A 22924-nucleotide genomic window follows, 5' to 3' on the forward strand; every position below is an offset into this window, starting at 1 on the left:
ATCTCGAAGAAGCAATCGGCGTTGTACCGACTCGGGGCAAACTTGCAAGCAGACAACCTGACGTTAGTTGTAAATTGTGGATCACTTTCGCATGGCTGCACCGATCCGGAGACCATTCCGATTTTATTGATTTTAGCCTGCTTCCGGCCTGCATGCTGTAAAAACATTTTTGGAGCACACTACTCACAAATGGGGCAGGTGTGGTGCAATCGGTTAGAGTTCCGTTGTTGCCACACGGTCGATGGTTCCAAAAACCCCATAGTGCAAACGGCGTAAAAAAAACTGCCGTAAAAAACGGCCCACAAGATGCGGCGCCGCACAAGGCTGGCGCGCTCCAGTCGAACTCCCTGTAGAAAATAGTGCGCCAAAACAGCTGAAGCCGTATCTTCCGAGCCGTTTTTTACGGCAATTAGGAAGAAATGGACGGAATCACCCCCCTCCCCATAGTCTCCCATCCCGTATACGAATACTCCATCTGAAATCCGTACCACCTCAGATTCGTAGAGTGATGCCTTTAAACGAGAACGGAGATCCGCCGGACGTTAACAACTATCGTCCAATTTGTTTACACTTACAGCGTCCAATATAGATGGTTTTCACAAGAGTGTTTCGAGACGGGATTGAAAGGGCACTAGATGAGGGGAAAAAAAGAACGAGCAGACATTCTTAAAGGAATCAGTATGATTGACAACATGCACACTGTTCAGAAGTTAACGCGGGAGCAAACGATTTATCTGGCTGACTTTTACCGGTTCGAACAAAGCGTTTGACTCAGTTAAAGGCATCATTCCACGAATCTGAGGTGGTACGGATTTCAGGTGGAGTATTCGTATACGGGATAGTAGATTATGGAGAGGAGGTGATTCCATTTTTTCCTAACTGCCGTAAAAAGAAGAAGATACGGCTTCAAGCGTTCTGGTGCACTATTTTCTACAACGAGTTCGACTGGAGCGCGCCAGCTCTGTGCGGCGCCGCATCTTCCGGGCCGTTTTTTACGGCAATTAGGAAGAAATGGACGGAATCACCCTCTTCTCCATAATCTACGACCCCGTATACGGATACTCCACCTCAAATCCGTACCATCCCAGATTCGTGATATGCTGCCTTTAAGATAGAAGTTGCCATGGAAGCCTTAGACGAAGAAAGCGTTCATACTCAGCAAATGAATAGATTTTGTGGCTTAAAAGCCAGTTACACGGACAGAGTTTCACTTTCGAAAGCATTGTCGAGTCAAGATGGCGAGCTTCATAACAGTGATACTATTATATTTGATACGGAGATGTTCATCAACTTCGCCCCTACCTTCATCGCTTGACAATCGCTAATGACACTGACATTGTTCTTACAACACCAAGCACCAGTAAGACGAAAATTGTACTGAGCGATTTCACCGAAGCCTGTAGAAAGATCGTTTTGCAGCAGACATCAAGAAGAAAAGAAGAAAAAAAGTCTTCAGAAATAAACGGTATGAGATACTGCATCGGAGCTTAGTCTATTATATGTACACCTTGGTTGGGAAATAAGTACGGAGGTGAACGTGACTCTAAGGATGCCGGAGAGATGAGGACCACTGAGGAGGTAGTCTAAAAAAACTTCGGATATCCTGCTCAAGATCGATGTCCTTATTACCATCAGCTTCCTTGTTTTTCTCTTCGCATCAGAAATCTGGACGCATTGTAAACGGGAAAAAGCATTGCTGGACGCTTCATGGAAATGTGATACAGGAATTGTTTCGTAGAGCAAAAGAGAGTTTGCGGTTTCAAATTACGTCAACAATCGAAGATCAAGGACGTTGCCGCATTCCTTGAGGAATGTGAAATTAGGCAGACAGCACATGAAAAGCACTTGCAAGCGATTGGCTTTCAGAAGATAAAAAAGAAGGGAAGACCGTAGTAGCACCGGAAATATTCAAACTCTTCCTTCCTACTGGAAAAGTCTCGATATCGTAGTAGATCGAATGTTCTCTTGTCTTGAAACCTCGACATATTATGTCTATGTTTTCTGATAGTGTGCCTGCGAGGTTTTCAGATGGAACCCTTTATTTGCCTGACGGTTCGGCTTTTTTCGCCGTCTTCAGAGGCCTAAATAGAGGATGATTCGAGCAATGCCACGTTTATCCTCTATTTAGACTATCGTTTCAGGTACATTACACAAGAAACAAACTGAGCAGTATCTTCGAAAAGCGTGGTTGGCGAACCACCGCGTTCTTCCAGATTGTCATCAAAGACGAATGAGATCTACGCACTGTGCAGTACCCTTAAGTGTTGGTGTTTGGATAATGTTAAGGAACTGCATGTGGGACAATCCTATAGCTCACAGCGTGGCACAAACGGCATAAAGTAAAAAGTGGTCGATTGAATGGTCACATTTCTTCGCGAAGACCTCAGGAGGAGAACAAAATGCTCTTCTTCCATCTGGGAACAAGAGAAACACCGCAATTCATGTATGTCTGCAGGATCAATGAATGCGGTACTGGACCCCATCTGGGTCATTTGAGAATATCGAAGATCACCGGAGGTAGAGGTGATAGATCTATAACGGAGAGTAAAGCACTACTACTCTCCGGCAATCCAGATTCTTTCCTAGTTTCCGTTCATTTTCTCGGATCTTTCTTGATATCGCTGCACTTGTTTGAGTGCTTGGGGGCGACAACCAAAGAAGTTTACTTCCTGATTACATTGGCAAAATCACATATCCTATCACTCCATCTCTGCAACTCTTTCGTAACTGATGTTTAGGGGTTTGAATTAAAATAAAAAATTATAAAATAAAATAAAATTTGAACTACATATAACCGTAAAATAATTTGTCACAAGACATTTTTCAAAGGCTCATAAGCATAATCTGTATGTATAGAGAGGCATCTTTCCCTAGAAAATGATCAAGGATCGTAGTACGCTATTCCACAGACATGTTGCCAGTCGTGAATACCCCTAAACTTTTTGCAGGGAACACATTCCTGTCCCGTTCTTCCCTTTCTTTCGATTTTATCAATTCACCTCCAAATAAATGAGAGAACCCTTCCATAAACTTGTTTTTAACTGCCATACAAACAAAATTTCATCAGTAAAAGTGCGACATAACATGCACTAACATATTTTGCAAAGAATAATAGAAGTTACGAAATTCAAGGGCATGTTCTGAAGTTGGAATTAAAAATGTTCTTTACTCAGGCTTGCTACAGGCAGGTCTTCTGGAAAATTCTAGAAGGATTAATGAACTTTGCATCTCCATGACTGATCAGAGCTACTATTATTTTTTTCTTTTTTGTGCACTTTTCCAACAAAAGTAATTATTATGCAAGAATTATCCAGTGAGGCAAATTTTGCCTAATCATAACACAAGCAAAGTTAACATTAAGACATCACCTCTGTGGAGTGCGAGAAAGAAGGAGAATTATTAAAAATGATCTTTTATGTTCCAATGAATTTTTTTCTCGCCAATTACAATCCTAAATGAGATTCCGAAATTTTTATCCGAGGACTAAGAAGGAAATTCTCATCTCACTGCAATTTTGACAATATTGGACGAAGAAAACTTTTCCCAAGAATTTCCACAATTTTCTTATGAACGAAAAAAACTCACATTATTATGTTTTGCACCATTGCTCCAGCAATTATTATTCTGTTTCTCAAACGACGTGAACATACCACCGCTCGATGAGCCAACATTGAAGTCCTGAAGAAAAAAAACAAACATTGTGTCAATGTGTCGATTGTTGTTGAAAAGCACAGCTTCTAACATACAGCAATTTGAAATGGCAACGAAGCACGTAAATGGTATTTTATCCTCGTACTGTTCCGAGTTTCATTGATTTTGGATAGTCCGGAGTTTGAAAAAAGAACTGAACAAGTTCTGATGTTAAGCTTCTTCCAGATAATTTACAATGAACGAAAAATTCCGCGGGAAACTTTACTGTTTTAGTCCGTACATGTGACAAATCGGAAACTTGAAGAGTTTTCTACTTTTTTCATATCTTAATAACTCTCTATCATTGCCCCATGTGGTTTTCTGAATTTTACTTTATTCAGTAAGTATTACGTCCAACAAAAATAAAGATTCTCATTATTATACGTCCAAGGAGGTTACTACTGCCAATATTCTTTCTTTCGAAGGACTCTGTATTTCCGGTTCCGATCTCTCTTTTCTTTCGATATGCTTGATATTTCTGGACTTTTGATCTTCCGACTTCCGTAATTTCGAAGCCAACTTTAGCTCATCTTCGGACAAGACGAGCTCGCATTTTTTGCAGTTTTCGTCTCGTTCGGGGGGACATTGCTATAATTATGGATCGTGAGTGCACCGTTCCTTGTCCGGTCTACCGGCAAAGGAATATCGGCGCTCAATCCATAGAGTAGGTAGGCAAGCGGTCAGTAAAATCGTATCGTTTAGGATATCTCGGTTGGTCGGTTGATGAAAGAAGATATATAAGAAATCATGAAAGCACCAAGTAAAGAACATTTTTAACGAAGGCCATGAGGTTGTTTGGAGTCTTGGAAAGGTAATCTTAGAAATTTTAAGAATTGAAAAACAATTCCAAGCCTCCCACAGACAAATCTCCAAGAAACTCTGAGGCAGTAAATAGCTTGTTGCGACTTGAGACTTATTCCGCTCTCGAAAGTTCTCTTCCTGATGTTCAGTATACCCGCTCCAGCTGTTCACTTATGTAATCTGGCTGCTTTCTTCAGCCTTCCAGCCAAGGGCCGACTGTGTCCCATGTACCCTTTCCTGCCCCGGTTACGTTACACTGCTATCTTTTCTATTATTGCACGTTACAGTATCTTGATATAGATGAGAAATCATACAGACCTACCTAGAGGAGGAACAGGAATTATATTTGGATCGGGACATCTAACTTCGGCCGCGTGCCGCCAAGACATTACAGCGACGACTTGGCTCTCCCTACTACGTTGTGTTCCAGTTGAAATTCTTTTTCCCATACTACGTAACTTTCTCAACGTGTCACGTGTCATGCACGTGCACATTACATCCAACCATATTCACGAGACACAACACAACACCACTGCAACCACGCGAGGCGAATACGAAAGACGATGTAATTAGCCGAATGTAAACCAAGTCAATTGTAGTAAACGAACTAAAGACAGACAGAGCTTGTGAAACCGGGGTCCCTTATAGTACCTGGGCCCAAGTGGGCGGAGGTTCCAGGGGAGAAGGGAGCCTACGCACCAGCTCGCTGGTATCAGCGCATGCATTTGGCTGCGAGCACGCGGTTGAGCGGTCTCGGCCAACCATAAATGTGAAGAGCGATAGGCTAGTCCCACCTCTTCTAACAGCTCTTTGGGGCGGGTGTGGCGCAATCGGTTAGAGGTCCGTTGTAGCCACACTGTCGAGGGTTCGAAACTGCCGTAGTGCAAACCACGCCTTTCATCCCTCCGGGGTCGATAAATTGGCACCAGACTTGTCTGGGAGGACAAAAATACTGACTTGATCATCGGCTGGCCCCCGCAAGTCACACTGTAGAGGCCAACACGCTTTCCAAAACCTCAACGAACTCCAGTAAAACGCGTTGGCGCATCCCAAGTGGATTGATACGCCAGTGACTTTATCCTTTATCCTTTTTAACAGCTCTTTGACAAGCGTGAGCAGTTCTTGGATGGTCGGTGCTGGAAAACCCTGCGTTCGATTACGCTTTCTTAGGATCCCCTGTTTTTTTCCTCAAGTGGGACCCATATCTTAACCATCAGATTTGTCTGGATGGATGAAAACTGACTTGACACATGAATCACTAGCCACGGGAAGCTTTTTTATGAGCTGAACACGCGTTCATAAAACTTCAACAATTCTGAATTGAAGTCGTGGGCGTAGTTGCAATAATAGGAATTCTCAATAGGAATTGATCAATGCCGAGCACTATGACGATTGTACTTTGAACTGTACATCGCATCGTTCATTTCCGGCTCTGAGTGTGGATTTGCCAAAACATCAGTCAATGTAAAGTCAGTTGACAACCTCGTTGATTGTTGTTCCAAGAAGCCTTAAACCATTACATTTTAGCGTGCCAAAGATTGTTGAATGTCTAACATTCGGATTTCCAATTACAGCACCAAATTTTCACGGGATTTCCGCCCGAACCTGAAGAATTTCTCCGAAGTTACGGTGCGATTGTCAAAAATTAAGGCCAAATTAGAATCCCCTATATTAGAGACTTCAAAAGTTCTTAGGATAGAGAAGTTTAGAAAATGTTATTGTGTACTTTTCCATCGAACTGCAACTTCTCTTCAAGGCGAACATAGATTCTCCGAAAAATTCTAAAGAAGTACTACTATTATTTTATTAGTACTACTATTAGTATTTTATTTTGCCTTCACTTGAATTATATAAGCAATGAGGATTGAGGAAGGAATACTGAAAGAGTGAATGGGTAGAATTTGAGGATTCATGTTTTTTTTTGTGATTGGGGTAGCACATAAATAGATCGCCCCACCATGCGTCATAGCTGTCCTATTTTAAATGCATCACCCCACGAATCTGAGGTGGTATGGACTCCAAGTGGAGTATTCGTATACGGGATCGTAGATTATGGAGAGAGGGGTGATTCCGTCCATTTCTTCCTAATTGGCGTAAAAAACGGCCCAGAAGATGCGGCGCGTGCACAAGGCTGGCGCGCTCCAGTCAAACTCCTTGTAGAAAATAGTGCGTCAGAACGCCTGAAGCCGTATCTTCCGGGCCATTTTTACGGCAATTAGGAAGAAATGGATGGAATCAATGGATGAATCCATAATCTACTATCCCGTATACGAATACTCCACCTGAAATCCGTACCACCTCAAATTCGTGGAGTGATGTCTTTAATGTAGGTATTTTGCAAGTGGACTTGTGGTCCACCGTTTCAAAGGATTCAGAAACGAAAACAGAGCCCCTATGTAATTCTGCCAATGTAAAGCCAGCGTTTCACAAAAATGTCTATGTTGGGATTTCTCCATGAAAAGATAGGGATAGGCTAACGAGTACGAGCGTGATGACGCTCAATTCTCCTTAGTAATGCAGAGAGAGGCGTGAGAAGCAGTAGCATCTGTCTTCCCAACGACGCAACCTAGTACGCGACTGAACGGGCAATTCCATGGTTATGCAATGTTTGGAATCTCACTAATATAACTCGAATAAGCAATAAGCAAAAGATGCTTCATTCGCATAATCGCTAAAGCGTTGCGGATTGCCTGTGTTTTACTAGCCGCAAGAAGTTGCATCGTTGGGATCGAGGCGAGATCACACAAAGCTATTTCTCAGGCTTTTTTCTGGATTAAAGAGAAGGAGTTAAGCGTGATGACACGCAACTACACCTCTACCTATAAATTATATTTTATTAATTTGTTTTTACCTATATCTTTTCCTAAATACTACGAGGTCAAGTGATCCTTGGTTTGTTTTTGCTGGCAAGCGTGTAAAATTTTGCGAGGTATTGTTAGAGTTTATATTTACATAAATTTATCCGCTCTTTTTGCATATCTGCATATTTTTAGTAGTTTTTCTTCTTGTTATCATTATCATATTTTCTCCGCCACTTTCAAGTGGTGACCACTTGCTGAAAATGCCATTCCATACGAGGTTTATGGTATGTAGATGCCATGAGCTACCGTACCCTGCTTAAGAGGTGCCGAAGACTAAGCCTTAACAGATTTCTAGCAATTAACTGAGAAATGTGCGAGGATTAAAGCCATATAGTTATGCTGTAAGCCAACTTGTTCTTATGTGCACAAAGTACGGTAGCTTTTGATTTCTCGCGTATAAAAACTGCACCGTAACAAATAACCAACCTGTTCTGGCGTATTCAACACGGGTGGAGGCGGAGTGTCGAGCTGAGGCGGAGAGAATCGGCCCGGATCGTAGACCGGCGTCGAATTGTCCGGACATCGTTGCTGAAACGGAAATGGAGATGAAATAATTATTTGTTATCAGTGGAGCAAAATTTGAGAAAAGAAAATCCAGAAAAAATGTAAAAAAGACTAAGAACCAAAATTGGCCAAACCAAATTGAAGCTCAGCGATCATAAACATTTGAAAAAAAATTCATGGATGACAGAAATTAGCGATAAGAATGCCTTTTCCCTAAATGACTACTAAAATTCAATGAAACGGTCGAATTATCTGAACGAACTATTAATCTTTAAAGTAGTTAATAATATTATCAAAAATTTTACATGGATAGAATCTCTGGAATAAGCTCTCTCTACCCCTTTTCTGCCGGAATGACTGACTACTCACTTCTGTGATATTTTTGTTTATCCATTTTTTCAGTACGATTTAAATAATTGATCGCAAACAATAAAAAAAACATAGAAGGGATATACATATATAATAACACATGGAAGAATATACACATTTAAATCCAAACGGATAGACACATCGATAAAAGTTCTGCTCGTTCATTTATGGATAGACCGGGGGAAACTGCATGAAATTATGAAATACCACCGAAAATCTTCTCAAAATTACTATAACCTAAATTTAACATTTGTGAACGTTTTTATTTTGGAAGGAAAATTTGTATTTGGAATTCGGTATGGTGTCGTAAGCGTAAAGACAAATTGATCTGCTAACAACCAATCAATAAAAAGAATTTTCCCCACAAAAAAAGTTCGCATGCGCTTGTACGCGACTGACCGTCTTCATCTCATTAGAATACTAGAAATTAGAAATGGTTTATTGCCAAGATGTCAAAACTTTCATTATTTTCTAAGTGATCATAGTGAGGGAAGAAAAACAGCCTTTGAAAATTCTATTTTACACATTTTATTGGAGCTCCTTGTAAAATTCAAGATATACGGGTGTTTCCATGGATAAACTATTATTTTCTATCGATAGAGCTAGAAAAAAACCTGCTCCGAAATCGAAATATTCGTCGAAAGAATGTAAACTCGTAGAAATTCCTTAGAGAACAAATGTTTCCTTCACATCAATTTACAAAAAAAGCAACGTATATTTGTAGGATATTTATTATGTTATTATTAATATTTATTAATCAATTTTACTTGTATTCATTCCTTGCCTCTTACTCTGGGCACGTAGTTGAGCGTAATAAATAAATAAATAAATAAATAAATAAAGTATACTCAAAGGTTGGGCAGTTTTTTCTTCTATGGTCGGCACTCCAGTTTACTCAACGACACAGATTTGGAAAGAGCAGTTCACACAAAAAAAAAACGCTACGAAGAGAGGAAGGGGGAAAATTAGAAGTTTTTGATGTTGGTGGACTTTTTCAAGGCATACAACAAATATAGTTGGATTTTGAAAGCTTTATAGAACCAATCCTGCACCTTCTTTCCAAGAGCTATGTAGTCCCTCATTTTTGCTCTCACTCATCACGTCGCGTAACTGTTCAAATAGGTCCCACTGTGACTGTTCACCTTTCCCACACCCTAACGCCCACTTCAAAGCCATTTCACAAAAAAAATGAAGAGTCCAGAAGGGAAAAGAACAAAAAATGTTGATGGATGGGGACCAGATTGCACGGGGCATGGTGTTACTGCAGGCGTAATTTGGTCCTCATGTCCATTTTGATGATCTCAAAAATTCCTCGCTTCACCAGAAAAGTGAACCTCGTTGGGGACCAATCTACCAAGGATACCTCTAAAACGATTTCTAGAAAAAAATTCTCTAGGCGATTTAATATTTTTCTTCTATCCTTTGTCAACTTCCAGAGATGCAAGCAAGACAGCTGTTCAGAACATCACTTTACACAATTTCGTTTTTCTTGCGAATAGTACAAGATACAAATATCCCTTACACTTTTCATGAGGCATCAAAGAATAGATGATGGAGAAACATCCACTCCTGCAATATATATGGTAATAAAAATAGTGAAGTTGTCCGAAGAATATGAAGTAAATTCTGCAAATTCCCCAGTAGACCCCCCGCATGTGCTCTTGAAACTTTTGAAAGATTTTAAAGGTGTTGTATTTCAAAGTAGATCACTAATATGAGCGTGATCTTGATGAATACCTCTACTCTATGAGTAATCCAGAAAGAGAGGTGTGAAACGGCCTTGTGTGATCTCGCCACTGCAACGACGCACTTAATTACTCGATAGAACGAGTGCAACTTCATCGTCGACGAAGGTGCCCCGCTCGCACAATCGTGGACACGTTGCGGGTCGCTCGCGTTCTATCCGTAATAAGTTGCATCGTTGGGGAGACGGGATCACCTACAACTGTTTTTACTAGGTGGAATTGATCGTGATCTTGCTCATATTTGTGAGTCACACTCCTGCCGCTACCCATTCATGGAAAGATCCCAACATTAACGAATTTGTGGTACTGTCTTTAAGAAAATGAAAATAAAAGATAAAGTGTCTGGCTTATGGGATGCATCAAGGCGTTCACTTCAATTCAGAATCGTTTGAGGTTTACGAACCCCTGCTTAGCCGATTTCCCGAGCTAGCCAATGTATCAAGTCAGTGTTTTTATCCTCCCAGACGAGTCTGGTACCAATCCATCGACTTCAGAAGCATTCAAGGGTTGGTTTGCACTAGTGCGGTTCTGCACCTTCGACCGACAGTGCAGCCGCAGCAGAACCTCCTACCAATTGCGCCATACGCGCCCTTTTAAGAAATTAACAGAATTAGAAGAGAGATTGACAGAGAAACGAATGTGGAGAACTGTTTTTTTTCCATTTTCATCTACAAATTAGTCCCTTAGGGAAAGAATGACCGGTGATTAATTCAATACCGAGGCAGATAACAGCAGACGGATGCCATCCATTATTCGAAAAAGCTGTAATCTGAGTAGCATCCTGAACTAATGAGATGGGAAAATGAGATTCTCGTCGCGAGAAATGGCGCGTGACATGGATGACCTGACAATAACCGGAATAAAAGGTGATCATCACTTATAATTCCTGGAGTGATTCAGAGTTGTCTTCTTCCAATCGTAATCTCCTTAACTGTAGAGGAAAAATCTAGTGATTATTAGATGTAAAACACAATCTTTGGATTCTTAATTGATTTTTGATTTGGTGTTCGAACTCTGATTCAACAACAAGGACGTGGTAAATGATAAATTCAGGAATAAGAAAATTGAACAAACCATTTTTTTCTTTCGGGAATAAAAACTAAACGTGGACGGATGTAGCGCAGTCGGTAAGAGATTCGCTTGCGACTGAATGATCGATGGTTCAAAATCGCCCTTGTGTTAAGCAAATCTTTCTTGTCTCCGCAGTCGATAAATTAGTACCCGGACTTGTCTGGGAGGATAAAAACACTGACTTGATACATCGAGTGGGCCCCGTGGGCCAGTGCACACGCGTTCGTAAACCTCAAACGATTCTGAATTGAATTCGTAAGCATGGACTCAAAATCCCTAGACGATTTATCAACGCCATGCACATTATCCCCTTTAAAAACTAAACGACTGGAGAAAAATCGATAGAGAAGAGAATTGTAGCTTTGCTAAATTACTTTTAGGGAGCTTTTCTATTTTTTATTTTTCTATGTCTTTCTTTAAATCTAGTTTTTTTGACCAATTAAATTTTCTTAACTATCCATAAATAATGCGGTTCTATATATCTATGTATATTTCTATATATTTATATTCATTATTCTATATATTTATTTATATTCTATGTATCTATGGTCTATATATATTTTTTTAAAATGAATAAATAAACACCAGTGTTTTTGCCCGACTACCATTGACCGTTACCATTTACATTTGAGGAATTTTGAATATAATGAAACTACAGTACTTTGGGACCTAGATTGTTATCAATTTACCAGGTGGTGGCCAGTATTTGTTTTGATTTTATATCCTCCTCTTGAACTTCCCTCACTGGAAAGGTCATGAGGATAATACGACACCTGAGACTACTCACCCTTCTTAGTAGTAATGACCTCATCAGTGAGATCAGCTCATGAGAATATGAATTCTTATGAGAATGACACATGAGATATGGTTCTTACAATTATTTTAAGGCACCATACCACGAATCGACGTGGTGAAAGAATTCGCGGGAGAATCTAGACTTAGAGCTGTAGATTTCGGGATCCGCAGTGGTTCCGCTCATCTCTTGCTCGACGTGGAAGACGTCATTTTTTAACGACGACTTCAACTGCAACGCGTCACCCTTATGCACGCGCCGCATCCACGTGCGAGCGGTCAAAGATCAATGGAGTCTCCTCAGCAGTGTATTCAGGTTCAAGACAGTGAATAGGGTAGTGAGGGGACCGAAACGTCTACTTAGAGGAGGGTTCTAACGTACCTCGTAATAATCAAAGCGGTTCCCACACCATTTCTTGCGACGATCAGGGAGACTTGAACGGAACCACCCCTTATGCCGCAATCTACAAGCCCATCTCCAGCTTTTCCCGCAGATTCCCTCACAATGTCAGATTCGTGGTATGCTGCCTTTAATGAAAACAGTGAGAATCATCCACACTAAGGCAACATTCAAAGGATTTCCCATGGACAATTTTTCCCAGTATTTGAAGCGTGAGCAGAGCAGAGACCAGAATATATTTATTTATTACGGTAGAGCAAAAATGAAAAACAAGTTATCGGCAAATCTAGGAATCGGAGGAGTTAATTACGTGCAACAACTCGTCCGAAGATGTCAGAAATTTCCCGGAGCATGAGCGTTAAATTTCAGCAGTATACAGTTTTTTTTTCGGATTCTAACTTTGGATTAATGAACACTTTATGGGCGTAGGTTCGTTTTTTAAAAAAAAAGTGCTGAGATTCTACATTCACGTTGTAGGATAGGATTCCTAACGTTATTGGACGAGCTATTGCGGTTAATTGAGTCTCCTGATACTCAAATTTATAGAAAAAGCTCCTTCATTACTTCTGTACCCTCTACAAAGTACATTCCGCTCTCTAACAGCCACTGGGACGAACTATGTACAACCGGAGCATACTTTTTCACTCTCAAAACGGACATGTATGGCGCAGTCGGTAAAAGGTTCGGCTGCGACTGCACGGTTAATGGTTTGAGACCGCCCTCGAGCAAACCAATCCTTGCATGCTTCGGTGGGCGATGAACTGGTAGCAGACTCGCCTGGGACGATAAAAACACTGACTTGACAATTCGACTACCCATCGTAAGTCATTGTATAGGCTAAGTAAACGCGTTCATAAACTTCAAACGATTCTGAATTGAACTCGAAATCGTTGATGGGTCCTAAGCGGATCAATTGACGTCGGAAACCTTGTATTTTAATTTCAATTGATTGATTTGATTTCCACAACAAGTTGCGTATGAGTTGTTGCGTATGTTGCGTATGTGCAGAAAATGTTGCAATAGTGTGCAACTTGTGTGGAGCTTGGAAAAACTTGGATAAAGGCCCAATAAATCTTTGATAAATCCTGGAAACTACTTTTTGTTCCTGACAAATACGCAGCAGAAGGCGGATAGGCCCTCCAACGTTAATCATGGTTCTTATCTGGACCAATTTGAGATGAAATATGTTAAGTGAAATGTGCTTTATCTTCGTTAGCACTTTGCTTCGATTTATTAGGAGATAAGTTCGGTAAAAGTGATTTCAAAAATTTGAAAGATAGGATAAGTCGGTAAGAAGAGGACTAGTTCGAAAATATTAGTTAGAAATACTTTTATTTAATTTTATTCCTCGTTATATGACTTGTTATGAACATCTCTTTCTTTTACGGACATATCCACGGGATATGCCAACGGCATGAGGTGTGAAGGTAATTAACGAACGTTTGAGGAAAGTTTGCCTTTTTCAGATCAAAAGCATCTCATACATTTTTCAGAAAAATTCTAGAAATCTACTCGAGAACAGAAACTCATTTATTTTCAAATGGTACTTTCAAAATTTGATTTTGCCCACTCCCATCATGGATTCCGACGGTCTGCGACGAATTAATCCGTCGGCGACCGATATTGAGACAGAAGTTAGTAGCAGTGTAGTATGTGGGTGCAAACCAGAGAATAAAGCAAAAAAAGTGGTAGAAATTGACAGAAGAGAATGTAGAATTGACAGAAGACTACGAAAAAAATAGGCAACATGAAAAATAAGCAGTAGTACTGGTAAATTAATGCTTAGCTTTTGGTTACTTAAGGGCATCACCCCACGAATCTGAGGTGGTGCAGATTTCAGGTGGAGTATTCGTATACGGGATGGGAGACTACGGAGAGGGGGTGATTCCGTCCATTTCTTCCTAATTGCCGTAAAAAACGGCCCGGAAGATGCGGCGCCGCACAAGGCTGGCGCGCTCCAGTCGAACTCCCTGTAGAAAAGAGTGCGCCAAAACGCCTGAAGCCGTATCTTCCCTGCCGTTTTTACGGCAATTAGGAAGAAATGGACAGAATCACCCCCTCTCCGTAGTCTCCCATCCCGTATACGAATACTCCACCTGAAATCTGCACCACCATCAGATTCGTGGGGTGATGCCTTTAATAGTTAGCTGAAGAAATCTTTAATTACTTGGTCACGATTTTCTCCTAACGGTTGCATTAAATTATTTGTGCAATTTTGCAGATTTCAACAATAGCAGAGAAAGGCAAAAAGTTTGACTAGGCAGAAGAATCTTGTCGAATCTAATGAATTTATAGCTCGTAATGCTAGCTATTCACCATTATTTATTTATTTATTTATTTATTCACATAAACCAATGGTGCATTAAAAAAAAACAGAAGACAGTCTGAGTCGGAACATTTGGAACATTCAAAAAAAAATGGCAACCTTACCATCTTATCTTTATTATCTTAGGAACCTAATTATTAATCTATTAATTTTCTATCTATAACGGAAATATCCTGTAGGAATATCAGAGAAATTAAAGATTAATTGTTCTTTAAATTCAAAGAAAATGGAATTTCAATTAAAGATGTTCAAAGAAACTGTTCACGTATTAACTAGAAATTTCTCTGCAGCCTTCTGCGATCGAACGTTACATGCTCCGGGGTTAGTGACAATTTTTAAAGGATTAATCCATAAATGGTGCGAATTTTTAAATAGGAGCGAAAAGCTTCATAGAGCTGACATTTATTAGCGAAATTTATGTCGTCACTAATGAAATCGCCATTTTTTCTCGTAAATTATTTGCAGAAATAAATGCAGTTTGCAAGAACGATAATTTCAACTGTTCCTACATATATGGCCGACACTTGCTGACGAACACACCGTTAATTCGTGAGAATAACAATTTCAAATGAAAATCAATGTTTTATTTTGAATTTTGGATGTATGATCTTCGAAAATTTTAAAATTCTACACTTATGAATTTTTTTCTGGAACAATTGATCGTCTTTTTTTTCGGACTACATATGTATGTATGCACATTGCCATCCTCTTGAACTCACTGGGATTTACACGATACTAAAAATTGTAACCGTCTAAAGGACAACTAGTCGTCCAAGTGTGGAGAGTAATCCGCGATTAGAAATTCCTTAAAAAATCCAATGGCAACCAAATTTCGAACAAAAATACACTTAGATCCCTCAAAGATGGTATATCCATAATTTTTATGCCTCATTACGTACTACATTCCGTGCGTTTGAATTTTTTCCTCCTGCAAAAATGTCCTAAGAGAATGATATAACCCACCTCTCCTACTTTTAGGTCCTTTAACAAGTTCTTTGAAAGTTCCATCACCACTATCTTTGGAGCAGAGTCCTCTCCTCCAGCAGAACTTCCAGGAAGGGGAAAATTCCAAGAAAATTCCACGATCCAAGAAAAACAGCATTTTCATAAAAGATCAGCACTCTTTTATGCAAGCACCCTTTTTCCTTGGTGGAATAAATAATGGTACATCTAGTGCCATCTCATCTAGTGCCTACATATTTCTCCTACGCATCACATTACTTATTAACATTGAATAAATGAGTAGAAGCTCTTTATGATCATCAAATGAATGGAAGGAGCCGAAGAAATGACAGCTGATTCAAATTTTTAAAAACAATTTTTCCGAAAGAAAATTAATTTAATACGAAATGGTAGGCATAAAACGTTGAATGGTGCAAGTTTTTCCCTCTTTTCAATTTTCTCTAAATGTCATTAATTTTAGAAAAGAGCTTTAAAGTTTAGCAGCACAATAAACATGTACTGAAAGTACATATGTACATAAACTTGGAGAAGTATATACAGTAATCACAATGGTATACAGTAGCGAAATTTCGAGAACTTATCTATCATAAATTCAGATTCCAATTCACTTTGACTAAAAATGACCACGATCTTTTACTTCTAATTTCTAAAATGCATGAAAAGGAGAAAGAGAGAGGAAAGTTTGAAAAGATAACTTTGCAAAAATCGGCAATTTTGCTTCCTGTTCAAATTTGCTTCAAATTTTTCAAATTTTAGAGGAATAGTTTCTGGTGCCTATTTGGCGTCCGAAAATCGTTTCACTATATTTGAAGTGTTCCCCAAAAACATTTAGAACTACTCTTATATCTGACTTTTGGTGTATTTTTCAGAATACTGGATATTTTTCGGAGGACTTGTGTATTCTATCTGCATTTGCGAAAATTAATTTAAAAAAAAAAAACTAATGGAGAACTATAGAATTTGCGCTTCGATATATTGGTTTCTCATCAAAATTTTCATGAATAAAAATAATTTTTAATCTTTTAATAATTTTCTATCTTCTTTCTTTTTTCTTTTCTTTTAATGCCTGCGAGGATCTTATAGACATCTTTTAAGGTCCTACATCCATTCTTAGTGTAAGGTTCAAGCATGCCCCCGCCGTCTGCCTACGCCCAACCTTCAGGGAACACCAAAATCTTACGCGTTCACGTAGCGGTTAGGAAAACTACACTACTATTCCTACATTTGTCAGAGCAAAAAAAAACAACTCAAGACATTTCACGAAGATACCGCAGCTACTTCAGTTTGCAGCGTGAGCCAGCTTTTACCCGAATAAACGAGATCTCTTTTGGATTTGTCTCCTGTGGACGTTGAGCAGTACAGACGTACAGAGTTACAGTAAGACAATAGTACTTCTAGAGAGTTGTTTTCAGCAATAAAATCACATTTGTTCTACATTGAAAAAAACAGAAACAATACTTCAAAGGAATTCTCAAAAAATAGCAACCTGGCTCAGTTTGGAATAGCAGCCTGAAAGTTTGAAAATCAGTGAAATCATTGAAAAAATAAATAATTTGAAATCGTGATCCCTTGGTGAAAGTTGGTTTACACAAAAACAATTAACAATGAACTAATTCCTTATACGGATATGACTAAAAGAACGACTAATTATGGAAAACAGAAGGAATTTTCTTCCAGAATCTCCATCGAATTTCTCCTGTTAATACAGTAATCCGGCAATTCGGAAGTGGGGCTATTTTAATATTGTGTTTCAATCTCGATCCTACGAGATCGCGGACGATTTTGCTACATGAGTAGAAATCCGTTGCTATTGCTAAGTTATCGTTGAAGTAAACTCTCTAAGACAACTGACATAAATGTCACGAATAAGAAATCGTTATCCGCTTAGTCTGTCCGCCACATCCCCGGATATCTATGTATCTATCCACAATATCCGTTCGGATAGTGCAAGTGGATTGTGAAGCGTCGTCTGCGGCGGCGGCCTGGGCTATATCATAGAAAGGACACTTTTTTTGCGGTCGTTCTCTGTTGACGTCAATATATTATGCCGACTACTTACCGCTACTGCTTGTTCGTTCATTTACTGGTAACTCATCCATTCCCCCTCTCCTCAAAAAAAAAAAAGAAAAAAAAAGAAGAGAGACAAGATTTATAGCTATTTGTATTTATTTATTAGATAAACAGTCATCATGATAGTCATTATTTATTTATTAGAGTTTTCGTAAAGTATCTGCCAAAATACGGCAAAATTTCAAAAAACACAACTTTTTAACAACATTTTATTATTCGACGAAATAATCTCCATCAACATCGAAAACCTTCTTCCAACGTCTCACAAGATCACGGATTCCTTTGGAGTAGAACTCCGGCGACTTGGAGGCGAAGAAAGCCCGAAGGTCATTTTCGAGGTGTTCACGATCATCGTAGCGCTTCTCTTCCAGGTGATGCTGAAGCGATCGGAAGAGGTGGTAGGCCAGGTCCGGGCTGTACGGTGGGTGCAGCAGAACTTCCCATCCCACTTCCCGAGCTCCAGAATTTTCTGGGAAGTCTTCTTCGCGATGTGAGGGCGCGCGTTATCGTGCAACAGGCGAACATTGTCGAGCTTCGGGTGCTTCTTGCGGATCTTGTCGGCCAGTCTTTGCATTTGAGCGCAGTAAACCTCGGCAGCAACTATTGTGTTGTCCGGCAGCACTTCGAAACGGTAGATTCCATAAACTCCCCACCAGACGTTCAGCATGACCTTCTTCTCATGGATTTCACCTTTCACGAAAGGTTCCGGCATTTCATCGCCAGCGCACCGCGCACGTTTGTGGGTGTGGTTGACCTAGAGGACCCATTTTCCATCTCAATGGTGCCTAGCCAGTCGAATCTGCACTCAATGCATGTGGGAGCCCCTGACCGAGCTTTTTCACCATTCCGAGAGATCGCAGTCCATTGCTCACGGTGTACAGCGAACAGCCAAGACAGGCAGCAAAATACCACACACCTTCATACAGATGCTGCTCCGCCAGATTCTTCAGTTCGTCGAACGATATTGTAGTCGGTCGACCAGAGCGAGGCTCATCTTCGAGATTCTTGTTTCCGGCTTTTCCAGCTGTGTATTAAAGGACGAAATAGGCAAGGAAGAGGGAGCCAGATATGTTCTGTGTACAAGCGGTAGTGTCCTTATGTAATAGATTTGAAACGAGAACTTCCAGAATATCTCAAAAAATCTGTGCTACTGCGAAATTTTCGGCATACACTTTCCGAACACCCTAATAATTATTAGACTTATAACTAAATTCACAAAAATGCTTGCTAGACGAGTCAGAGTTTATTGGTTTATAGTTCATTTCTCCCAAAATATATTGGATTTGTTGATAAAAAAGGAAAAAGTGTCTGGCGATAATCAATCCGCTCGGGATGCGCCACCACATTCACTTCAATTCAGATTCGTTTGAGGTTTAGGAAGGTTTTGCTTCTTGCCCATACAGTGACTTGCGGGGTTAGCCGATGTGTCAGATCAGTGTTTCTATCCTCTCAGAGAAGTTTGGTGCCAATTTATCGACCCTTGGTGAGCACTACGGCGGACTCGAACCTCCGATCGATCGTGCAGGAAGCGGAACCTCTTACCTACTGCGCTAAACCCGCCCTAGATTTGTAGATATTTGTATTTATTTATCAGATAAATGTTTGTTATTTTATGTAGTTATTTATTAGATTTACAAATAAACACACAATAATCTATGTTGCAAGAGTCACCGGATATCCAAATGTATCTAAATCTAGCCCTAGTCATTAATTCCAACTTGTTTGATCAAAGAATGTCGGTCCCGTGGCGAAATTCCCGCCGCCTCTGTTCGATGGAAGGGAAGGCCATTTTTCGTCGGTTTTTTGTTCGACAAATGTCACTTGCGCCACACGCTGCGCTATGCACTTTGTTTCAACTCGCGCTTGATTAGGGCAATTCTCCATTGCCGTCGGGGGCGCCTCGTTGAGGCTCGTGGACGCTCGATGGAGGCAGCGAATCGCTGGACGCATTCGGAGGTCCACCTACAGAATCTCTGCGAACCGTCGCCACGTTATCCTGTATAGATCGGTCGATCGACAACTGTGAACAATGATTGTACACTCCATGAGATTGGAGAAAAAGCGAAGAAATCTCGAGAGAAAATCTCTGACGACATTTCCCGGAAAAATCAATCCCCAAGCTAAATGTCCTTGTACATCAATTTTCGTTCGAGGAAATTGATGTGCTCAAAAAAAGTAACGATGTTAAAAATATCCAGTTACTGCCTTGAAATTGCTAATTCTTTCTCAGCGCTGCTAAACAACGTTATTTCATTTGTGATGTCTTAAGTTTTTCTGGACAGTTCCACACAAAAGTGTAACGATATCCTTACACAAGGTTACAGCAATAAATAAGAAAAATGAACAATTTCCCTGCGAGCGGACAGATTTCAAAGATGTAGACCAATTCTAAAGTTTTTCTAAAAACACACAGTTAACCCGAGTTGTTTTCCCGCTGGAATTTCTCCTGCTTGCGATCAGTTACGGTGTATATGCATAAAATGTACTGGACAGAAGAAAATAGCATATAATAGAAAATAGATAATAATAATAATAATAATAATAATAATAATAATAATAACTATAATAATAATAGTGAATAAAAGTAAAAAGAACAAAAAAAATTTTGAGTTTCTGTTCTCAACGCCTGACGCTTCATTTTAACCCAGAAATCAGTGGTGTTGAGAAACTAGCAAAATTTTAAAAAATGCCCAACCCGTAGAGCAAAAAATTCTTAATCAGACATCGTCAAATACCTTCCCAATGTTTTTCTTACGCTGGATTATTTTTGGATTAAAAAACGCCCACGCCTTCCTCAACCCAATCCTTAGCGCTTTTGCTTGAGGTGGAAGGACAATTGATCCAGCACATGAGTATTGAAGCGGCATTCTTTCACCTTAGATTTTCAGTAGCTTCGCAACCTCAGCACATAGAGGGTAGAATTATTTAAAATATAATTGTGGTTCGGAAAGAACCGATTGTTTCCAACTGAAATGTTGTTCAAGAAAATTTGAGGGTAGGAACTGGAAGGTAACGGGAAGGTGATCATTGATCGAGGTGCCTACGGGTGCCAAGAAGTGAAAATTTACCTTTCTCATTAAAAAATCTGACTTATATCATGTATATCAAAAATATCAATTATATGTCACATCAGTTACATTTAAAAAAAAACTAGTTCTCTCTGAGTTTTTGTCAAAAATCGGGAACATCTTCGAAGCAGACTGCGAGAACGATGAAGGTGCAGAAGCAACTCGGTTCCCTTATTTCATTTATGGATCCGTCCCGTTCCCTGGATAATAGCCGGACAACTCGATCTTCTAATGGTCCCCCGACAACGAGTTATTTCGACTGCATCAATTCCTTCTGGTCGTGATCTGCTCGTCGTGGTTTCGTTGACCCCTGATCGATTTATGGCACTCAGAAGTCACTGTGTTCATTTCTCCGATTAAATTCTACTGAGCTTATGTGAATTACTGCCCTACTCCTATCCTAAGGCTTCATTCTATTAATTTAATTTAACTTCTTCCGCCATGCTGCACTAACCCGTATTGGATGCATTTCTGGATTGCTTTCCTAACCACCTCTGGATATCTTGGATATATTTCGGGTTGAAATAGCTCTAATGAGAGTTTTAATAAGACTTGGGGGCAGTATATCCATATAAACCATACATAAATGTTAGAATGAGCATGTCACAAATTTTGATGTCCTCCTCATCGCGCAAGAACTCGAGAAAACGAACCATGGATTATGAAAATTCCTACTATTTCTGCGACGGGGTGAAAAGTTAGATTTCGAGTGATTTCTGCGTATACAGATGAAATTAGTGAAACTATTTAGCTCCTTACGGGAGCCATTGTTCACTCATAATTGGTAGATATAGTTAATAAAGTAAATAAGAATAATAAAAGTTAATATATAATAAAAACTTTCCCAAAACATTTAAAATAAATAGCAATAACATTAAAATGAATAATTATTGGTGGAATGGCCTCACGACTTAGAGTCCATCGATTTCATGGTCAGTTCCACCATAAATGATGTGACAAGAAAGCGAAGATGTAACCAAGAGAATTATCACCCACGGAATCATGGATGAACTAAATTAAATTGATCGAAATCAAGCGAATAGATCAAAATAAATCAAATTATTCTTGTAGATCACGTATGATCACCGCTGATTCTGGGATCAAGATCCATTTTTGAAAAAATTGCTCCCACCTCTTTTTCGTGTCCCAGACATTCGTCAACAATGCAATTTTTTACTTTTGAGGTTTGAAAGGACAGGTTCGCGCTTGATAGAATTTACTGTACATATATTGTTAGTTTATTAGGGATGACATTTTGATAATTTGAGATAATAAATTAGAGATAATAAAGGAATTAGAGATAATAATTTTTTTTTCATGCTCACGTGTGTATTATCATATGATAACGGCCTGTCTAATAAGATTAATGGGAAAAATGTCCTGACATAGACCGAGGAAAATAAAATTGTGCGTTCCGAACCCTGGTGATGTGTCTCAACGACAATCGTTAGATCTCAGAGTTGCGAGCGACTGTGCGGCACCTTGCGGGATCAGACCTGCTGCGGTCATACCGCCGATCCGATGGTCAAACTTCTTTCCAAAGTTCTTCAAAGAAAAAAAAACAGATGCTTTTCGTCTCCATCCCCAAGAAGAGCAGCCATTAAGCAGCTCTTGGACGCGTTCACGAAAAATCCAAGAATTACTGACATCAGCACGAGCAAATCGAGGAATAAGGGACGTATAGGTGATAAAATGCCTATTTTCGGAAATACTGTACGATATAGTCACAGTGGACCACGATCACAGAGCTGTGACCATCCCGAGAAATGCATGGATGAGTGAGTCACCGGTGAGTCACGGATGTTAAATTACAAGTTTGTAATTTTTCTCGTTTTCGGGAACGTGACGACGAAAGGGAAACATCTGCAGGCGGTGGTGCCTTGCCTCGGTTTGGGTTTCATACATATAAAACTATGTTTGCTGCAGTAGAGGACCAGTTCTCGCGTCTACAAAACCATTTCTCCAAGATGGTATCGGTGGTTCTTCTACCGTTAGAATATGAGACTTAGATTGTTAGCTGAAATTTTAAATTTGGTTCAGTTAGGAAGTTTTCTGGGACATTTGACACGGCCTTCAAGTTCACTAACTTCCGGTACCAGTTCTCGTGTTTCCCTCTCATAGAGAAGTGAACGTAAATTAGCATTGATAAACAAATTCTTCGGGCACGAGACGCTTCTGCCACTTTTTTTTCCTTCTCAGCACATGCCTCAAATGCTTCTACGTCTCCATCCGATTCTTTCATTTATCCTACTTCAACGTGGATT

The 22924-nt window shown here is 39.8% G+C and overlaps 2 protein-coding genes across 5 annotated transcripts in view; both read right to left on the minus strand.

The window, feature by feature from the left end:
- RB195_013318 (uncharacterized protein) overlaps window positions 1-22924 on the minus strand; it is a gene marked incomplete at both ends in the record, with an annotated part of 105680 nt that overhangs the window by 64987 nt on the left and 17769 nt on the right. For 3 of the 4 annotated variants that reach the window (XM_064203077.1, XM_064203076.1, XM_064203078.1), the window contains 2 exons: window positions 3586-3678; window positions 7779-7880. In XM_064203077.1, coding sequence (XP_064058954.1) covers window positions 3586-3678; window positions 7779-7880 — 195 coding nt within the window. Of the gene's footprint in view, window positions 1-3585; window positions 3679-7778; window positions 7881-10687; window positions 10721-22924 lie in introns of those variants that run through there. The other variant, XM_064203074.1, reaches the window with a different exon arrangement.
- On the minus strand, window positions 17855-18304 carry RB195_013320 (uncharacterized protein; the record flags this gene model as incomplete). The annotated part of the gene is made up of 1 exon (XM_064203082.1): window positions 17855-18304. The coding sequence occupies one exon, from the start codon at window positions 18302-18304 to the stop codon at window positions 17855-17857; it is 450 nt and encodes a 149-aa protein (XP_064058962.1).

This window comes from Necator americanus, chromosome V (assembly GCF_031761385.1).
Source record: "Necator americanus strain Aroian chromosome V, whole genome shotgun sequence".
NCBI lineage: Eukaryota > Metazoa > Nematoda > Chromadorea > Rhabditida > Ancylostomatidae > Necator > Necator americanus.